The sequence below is a fragment of the Limulus polyphemus genome, unplaced genomic scaffold (assembly GCF_000517525.1).
Source record: "Limulus polyphemus unplaced genomic scaffold, Limulus_polyphemus-2.1.2 Scaffold373, whole genome shotgun sequence".
Lineage (NCBI taxonomy): Eukaryota > Metazoa > Arthropoda > Merostomata > Xiphosura > Limulidae > Limulus > Limulus polyphemus.
The window spans coordinates 140,999-149,875 of NW_013665983.1; the positions used below are offsets into that span (position 1 = coordinate 140,999).

An 8,877-nucleotide genomic window follows, 5' to 3' on the forward strand; every position below is an offset into this window, starting at 1 on the left:
ACTGATATGTTACTTCAACCAAAATGACACTGATATGTTACTACAACCAAAATGACACTGATATGTTACTACAACCAAAATGACACTGATATGTTACTTCAACCAAAATGACACTGATATGTTACTACAACCAACATGACACTGATATGTTACTACAACCAACATGACACTGATATGTTACTACAACCAACATGACACTGATATGTTACTACAACCAACATGACACTGATATGTTACTACAACCAACATGACACTGATATGTTACTTCAACCAAAATGACACTGATATGTTACTACAACCAAAATGACACTGATCTGCATAATATTTGAGTACTCATTAACATAGCATGATAAAAAAATGTAATATAAAATTTTAATTTAAAAAGCTATTCACTAATAATCTAAACTTGTGATTTTTAAAAGTTGGTTATGATTCATGATTTTGTAAAAAATGCATTTCTATCAAGGAGGAAAAAAACAATTAAATAGTGGATCAACGGTAAGTTTATGGACTTACAATACTAAAATTCCAGGTTCGATTCTCCATGGTGAACAGTGTTCTGAACAACAGTGGAATCTCGGTTTTATCATTCTGCTGTATTAAATCCTTGCACCCTAGTGTCACAGCGGTATGTCTGTTGATTTACAACGCTAAAAACCGGGTTTCGATACCCGTGGTGGGCAGAGTACAGATAGCCCATTGTGTAGCTTTGTGCTTAACTTCAAACAAACAAACAAATTAAATCCTTAGTGTTTCATAGCTTAACACTGATGTGTCAATCCTTAATGATTGTTTCTTACCTAACAGAATTATGGCAGGGTGGATGTAGCGACTGTGAACGCACCCCTAAGTTGCACCTATATATATTTATGAAACGTAGTTAACAGCTTCAGACACCATCAAAATGCATCATTCACAGTGAAAGTTACAAAATATTTCTCAAGGTGTTTGCCCTGGATCCTTTAGTATAGCTTTATCACTCATTTCATTTTTCCTACAAGAGTAGCGCCCCTTTATATAATTTTACCAACGCCCGCACCCCTTTATAGATTTCTGATTACGCCTCTGTATGACATACTTAACCAGTGGTTTTAATGATTGTATGGTTGTTATTCTAAATACTTCGAAATTGATTTCAGAACATTATAACCTTATTTATTTTCAGATAAATAATGTAGTTACAATATCCATGACAATAATTATATCATTAACGTTCTCGGCGACAAACCGGGATTAAATTCTTCAATGAATACAATTAGAACTATACAAGTGAATAGGTTATTCGAAAACTTCATTAACATATATTTTCCTGAAGTATAAACTTGGACACAAACTGAAAAGTTTGCGCAAAAAAACAGAGGTAAATCGAAAATTCTCACGCTCATCAAAACCGAAAACGAATCACAGTATCAAACACTAAAATCTCATTGTTTTATTATTATTATCACTTAACAAACACATCTAATGCGTTCCTTTGTATAAATGATGAAATATAAATACTAACTACATGCAAAACTTCCGTACCTTCTTAATTAAGTACAAACTGTAAATCATAACACGTCACGTAAACTACAATGTAACAAATGTAACCAATAATACCTTTTAACTTAAGATCAGGTCCGGCATGGCCAGGTGGTTAGGGTGCTCGACTCACAATCGAATCCCCGTTCCACCAAACATGCTCGCCCTTTCAGCCGTGGCGGCGTTATAATCGGACGGTCAATCCCACTATTCGTTGGTAAAAAAGTAGCCCAAGAGTTGGTGGTGACTAGCTGCCTTCCCTCTAGTCTTACACTGCTAAATTAGGGACGGCTAGCGCAAATAGCCCTCGTGTAGCTTTGCGCGAAATTCAAAAACAAACAAACTTAAGATCATAATACATGGTTGCATATGAATGGTGAAATATCATAATAGAAACTGTAAGTAAACGATTTTTAAATTCTTAAATAAATGTAATCGTGCTAAAAAAAAAAAGAAAGAAAAAGAACGACTGTACCAGTTTGGTATAGATTAAGTACAATGGTGATGTTATCTCTAGAAATCCGTCGTTTCGTTATTATGAATTATTAACTACTAAAAACTAGTTATGAAATCGAAACTTTATTAAATCATTGTTTTCGCTTTTCAAAAGTTACTTATTCTGAAAACACAATCTCCAATTTAAAAATTACAACTCTTGTCGAATGAAATATAACCTCTAAGTGCACTTTTAGTAGAAACACTAGTTATTAAAACTGACGTACTATAAACAATACTTTGTTTTCTAACACTAGTGGTTTGTTCTTCAGTGTGGAATGGCATTGAAACTAACAGACGTATACCACCGACATTAAATCATGTAGGCGTTAGTGGTTTGTTCTTCAGTGGGTAATGACATTGAAACTAACAGACGTATGCCACCTACATTAAATCATGTAAGCGTTAGCGGTTTCTTCTTCAGTAGGGAATGACATTGAAGCTAACAGACTTATACCACCGACATTAAATCATGTAAGCATTAATGGTTTGTTCTTCAGTGTGGAATGACATTGAAACTAACACACATACATCACCTCGATCTTTGAATGTCAGTGGGAACCATTCATTGTTCCATAAAATAAAATACAAGTCATAAAGTTTATTTAATATTATGAATTTTAAAAGCAGTGTGTGCTTACTTTATTGGGCCGCTGAAAACGTTTGTCATTTTCAGCTGTGCGTGCATTACAAGAGTAACAGTCAATTCCGTTATTCGCTTCAAATATCCGAACAAAACTTCGTCGTGGCGGATGCCGTTCACCAATTGTCTTCCTTCTGATCAGTAGCTCAAAATACAGACAGCTATATCTGAACCCTAGTTCTCCCTAACCTGGCTATTTCACCACGTGTGCATAAATATTCCAATTACACATACAACATGTAAAACTTCTGTCGACAATAACTAATCATGAATGTAAAATTTAATTTAAATCTACATAATTCATATAATCTTTTGGCTTTAACAAAAAACATCTAATATGTATACGGCCAGGTACAAATAACAAAATCTGGCTAGCAGTCTAAGCCCAGTGAAGGAGCCAGGTAAGCGGTGGAAAATAAGTTATGCACCAAAGTACAGGATTTTAATATATCACTTATCAAATTCAATTGAATCTTAAAACATGATATTTGTTGTGAATGTTTAGTCAAGTAAAGTCAGAAAGTGTTTATGTATTAACTTATTATAAAAAAATTAAGGCATTCTTTTTATCTAATATCGTTATCAAAGATTTTGATATGCGGGAAGCAGCTTTTGATTAGTGCAAGATCATGATCTTCAGCTGGCAGTAATGTGTCAGTTGTTTGTTTCAACGAAAAACTGTACAATGGGTTACACGCGTTGTGCCCACCGAATTTTAGCTTTAGAAGCCCTCAAGTTTACAGTTGATCCACCAAAGGCATCACTAATGTTATATAAACATATCTCAGAATTTAAAACTTGGCTTTTTTTATTTTTCAGTCATTTGCCTAGCACGGAGTATTGGAAAAATGCAAATCAAACCATATGGGAAGAAGAACTAGGTGGGATGAGAAAAATCATTTCCAAATTTGCCAACATACCGGAGTCTGACATTGTAGGTGTTAGAGCACCATTTCTTCAAACTGCTGGCGATGTAACTTTCGGCGTGATGAAATCGCTAGATTTCCATTACGATAGTTCTATGCCTACTCGTCAAAAAGCTAACCCCCCTCTATGGCCATACACTATGGACTATGGCTACCAACAAGACTGCCAGATTACCCCATGCCCAACGAAAAACTATAAGAGCTTTTTCATAGTACCTATGGTGAACTACTTCAGGAAACTTGAAATTGCACCAGGACATTTCTTGGATATACCTTGCGCTATGGCTGATGCTTGCCTTCCTCTTCCGGAAACCGAAGACGAAACCTTTCAGTATTTAAGAGAAAACTTCGAAAGACACTACAGCACTAACCGCGCGCCATTCCCCTTGTTCCTTCACCAAGCTTGGTTTTCTAATCCGGAAAGAAAGAAAGGTTATTTCAAGTTTGTTGACTGGTTGCTTCAAAAGGACGATGTTTTTATTGTTACTATTAGAGAAGCCCTAGAATTTGTGAGAAATCCCCAGCCTCTCGACAACTACAAACAAGTCTGCAAGAGTCCCAAGCAATCCACTTGTGTGTCCAACCAATGTACTTATTCGAAAACACCTCTTAACGGCCCTAGAAACATGAAATGTTGTGGTACGTGTCCTGCTAACTATCCGTGGCTATGGAATGTTGAAGGAAATTAACACATTTTTAGTTAGTTTCTTTAGACCACTCTGAACGATGAATGATTCACCGAGGTAGACAAACTTGCTGGTGTGCAGAATAATTATCTTTGAAATAATTGTACTAATACAAATAAAGTTTTATTAATTGATATTATAATTGTAACAGATATTAATCAATGATAAAAATAAATGTATGAGCAAAAACGTGAGATGGAGTTTTTAAACAGACAAAATCGTAAACATTTCAACTATTTCTGACTAATTTTAATACAAATATATGGGGGGAAGTATGGAGAATATTGAAACTGCACTATTTAATCAAACATTTATTTACAAAAAATACCCATTAATATGTATGACTTTCTATTAACACGATCACTCTCAAAGTAATATTAATGCTTTTTTGAAGATAACTAAGTGATGTTATTACATCAAGTGGTTTCGAGTTCATTCAGAATGTTTTCCCACTATAGGTGATTTAGTTTTATGAAAACTGAATTATAGAAACATTTCTCCAGTTTAGTTGCACTTAATACAACGAACTGTAACAGAAGATCGGTACTAAGAAAGAAAACGTATATCCGTACTAAGCTCTGTACGTTCTAACCGTAAAGTATCAGTGCCTCTGTATTCGTATTTAGTTTTGAAAGTTATATATCGTTACCTACTATATCTTTATTTAGCTCTGTAAGTTTCGAACGTATAGTATTGCTGCCTACTGTATCAGTATTTAGCTCTGTAAGTTTGACTGTACAGTAATTGTGCCTACTATATTCGTATTTAACTCAGTATGTTTTGAATGTAAAGTGTTGGTGCCTACTATATCCGTATTTAACTTTGTGTGTTGTGAACGTAGAATATTACTGTTTATTGTATGTTTAGTTGGCTCTTTATGTGTCAGTTTAATTTTCTGATCAAAGTATGAGAAGAAATGACAAAACTACAAAAGAAAACAGAAATTTACCAAATCATTGATTGACGCCATTTTAATAATTAAATCTTTCAGTCAAAGAACTGTGATAAGAGACACAGAGTGTAAGATAATAACCTCATAAGTAACAGTTAATTTAAAACTGAAACATTAATAAACAAAGTGCTCCTTTAGACTCATTCTACTACCACGACGCAGCAACGAACAGTACACTGCCACAACTACTTCTCAAATAGGTGGCGGTGCTGTTGATCGGTTGACATCGCTCTCTTCCTCTGGTCAATAGCTGTAAGTTAGGAACGGCTGTGTGTAAACCTTAGAGTCTTTCAACTGATAATTTAACCTTTATGTCATTTAAGATGCCCTTCAGGTTAAAGATATCGAATGTCTAACCATACACGTTATTTACTATTCGTAGCAATGAAAAATCTTAACTGCCTTATTTTCACTAAACTTATGTCCTGTGTCTAACCTCAGTTAATGACGTTACAGTATATCAGTCGTTCGCTGTGTTAAATGAAATCATCTATAAATCAAAAGAAAAATTACATAAAATAATTTAAACTATGTTTGTAAAATTTAGGATTTCTGATTGATTAACTAACAATAATATATAATATACTGGAAATATTAACTAGTAACAAAAAACCAATTCGAATTGGGATATTCAACATGAAAGGTAACTAATGTTGAATGGCCAAGTGAAGACCTGTGAACTTGAATAACTGTCAAAGAAAAAGGAAACCAGTCTTTAGCACCTGTCGCCACAAGTGTTTTGTCCGGCTCTTTGAACTGTATAATGGGATCTATTATCACTTTTAGTCACAAAGTCCCCTTGCAATTAGTCCTGATGAATCTATTGAGGGTTTATAAGATCTTTGGGAGGTTGATTTAGGCTTCTACACACCTTTTCCCTATCATTTCAAAATTAAACTATTTTATTAACTAATAAATAAAATATTTTACTGATTGACAAATAAAATAGTTTACTAATGAACAAATAGAATCCGGTGAAAAATATATGTATTCAAAATTTGCACTAAAAGTTTCTTTTTCAGTTGCCATGTTACTCTTCTTTCGTTAATAACATCTTCGAATAATTCAGAACTGTAAGATTTTAGAAGACCTTAGTGATTTTATGGAAAGTTGATTAAAAAGTATTTACTATGTTCCCTAGCTTTTCGATCCTCGGCGAAGTAAAATTCATTGATGGGGTTTTAATTGGGGGAGCAGAGTAGTTCAGAGATTAGCAAATTAAATTGTTTGAGAAAGTTGGCCTGGGTTATTTTTCAAACATTTCTCCAACTACTGACTTCCTCCACTTTCGTAAGGAAAATATTTTCTGTGCTTATTCGATTTAAAAAAAAAAATATCCTAGGTGAATTAATTCGTTTAGAATAGCGGTTGAAATTTTCTAAATGTACTTGACTTCTTTTTTTCTTCTCTTTTCTGGAATTATGAAGTAGAATCGAACAGGTCAGTGAGTCAAAAGTTCACGTTCCGTTACCGAAAAATATAATCACTACAGTTATAACTCCAATTAACAGTTCCTCTAACTTTAAGGTGATCAGGTGACTATGAGTTTCTCTTATATCGTATTTTGTAATATCATGTCTTGTAAATTAGTTTTTATCAGTTTGGTAACTTCAATAATAACGAATAGTGCCTTGTAATTTACTGTGCAATTATATAAACTATTTTGAACAATTAATAGATAACTATTATCTCCATTTCACATAAAACGCTTTGTCTCCATATAAAAGAGGTTAAATCAGTTCACACCACATATTTATCATTTTTACTCACCAACTACAGAAACATAATTACTTAGTTCAATCTACCATCGAGTGCAGACATTTCTGAATAAGATGCCCAATTTCAATTTCCTTGAAGGACGCAAAAAAAGTAGGACAGTGAATAATTACTACCGGTTCTTTCCAGATCTGGATCATGTGTTGGATTTTTTTAAATATTATCAAATTTATATAACTGTAATCAACTTTAAGACTGCGTCATTTGCATTGGTAATTTATATTTGGCTGATTAGTTAACGACGTTACCCCATTCCAGAGCCCCATCCCAAATAGTAGGCTCAATAACGTTTAAATTATTTCCCACACTTACCATTCCCATCCTTCAACATCGATCCGGTACTCTTGATCCGGTACAACATGACTAAGCGATGGTAAATCACAGGTGTGTGCAAATTATGTAACTATATAATATCTTAGTAATTCTGAAAATATAAACAAATGTTTGCCTTTCAACTGAATGTCATTATTTTAGCTTGATAATTAAAAAACTTAAATAACACAGCAGCATATGAAAAAATCAATATGACTGCATTAAGAAACTAAAGTACGCGCGATTTACACTGTTAATAAACGTGTACAAAATACATTCATGTTGCTTAGAGGTCGAATCAGAAGCTTTTTAAGGAAACAAACTGAACTTTGTTAAGGTAATGAACAAGATTCATTTTAACTCGTGCAAAAAAATAGTATATTAAGCTTCACGTGTGTTGAATAATAATATTTTATCATAAAATACGTCTTTGCAATTGACCTCTATTTATGTGGGATCAAAATCCAGTTTTCTAAATTTAATGTCATCCAATATTATTGTGATTACTTTACTTATGTAATCTTCTTTAATCAAAATAACTCTGTCACTCCCTTTATCTGGTGTGAATATAATTATTTCTTTCTTTTGGCTTAAATTATTAGTCACTTCTATTTCCTCCTCAGTTATATTTAATTTTTACTGAAAGCAATAAAAATACGTTAAGGCCAACACTGACATCTAGTACAATTTCTTCCACTTTCTTTCTTAATAGGATTATCTTTTAGTTCCCTTGCAAGTTTTATAAAACACAAAAAGTAATTATAATAATCAACATTTGAAAATTATAATCCTTAAGATAGTACTTTCTTTTCTGTTTCTCTAATTTTTACTGTGACAATTATGCATAACTTGATCTCGAATATCAATAAATGTTTTAGTAAGACCCTCTGTTCTTCTTAAATCGTTTAATTTCTTTAAATGATTCAGTAATGTTTGTAATTATCTTCTAAGCTAACCAAATTCTCCAAATTGTTGTTTTATCTAAGTCTGAAGCACTTCATAATAATATTGACTATTCTTTAATTTTAGTTATATGTCTTAGATAGAAGAAACATTCAGTATTTAACATTAATTCAAAACTTAAGATAGCCTATTATATTGTACTTAAAGATAAAAATGTTCTCAATTTCTAAAAATGTTTAAACTATGATTATTATGTCTCTTATTTGAGACATCTGCAGTATATATATTAAGATTCACTGTTTGTGTGTGTGTGTGTGTGTTACGTAACTCTTTTTAAACTGAGGGTCGTACAGACTTTTGAGTGTTACCAAACGAATCGTCTCGATCCCGATATTTTCACAAAGGTAAACCGTTCCACCCAGTGGTGGGATTCAGCCGGTTCGCACCAGTTCGTGCGAACCTGTTCTTAGAATTTAATGACCTCCACGAACCGGTTGTTAACAATCGTATGTATAGGCCTAATAATAAAGTTACAACTTACAAGTACGGTTGTTTACAACGCAACTTTACTAGCAGGCTAGGCGGACTAGGTCTACTAGATCTCTGATGAATCATTTACCAGCAGGTAAGTGTTTTTTTATACAGATTCTTATGATCTTATCT

General features: G+C 33.2%; 1 protein-coding gene across 1 annotated transcript in view; it reads left to right on the top strand.

Moving 5' to 3' along the window:
* Positions 1-4,454, top strand: part of LOC106457788 — a 38,157-nt gene extending 33,703 nt beyond the window's left edge. The window contains exon 3 of the mRNA XM_013917234.2: positions 3,479-4,454. Coding sequence (XP_013772688.1) covers positions 3,479-4,274 — 796 coding nt within the window. The 3' untranslated portion in view covers positions 4,275-4,454. The remainder of the gene's footprint in view (positions 1-3,478) is intronic.
* The last annotated feature ends 4,423 nt before the right edge of the window (positions 4,455-8,877 follow it).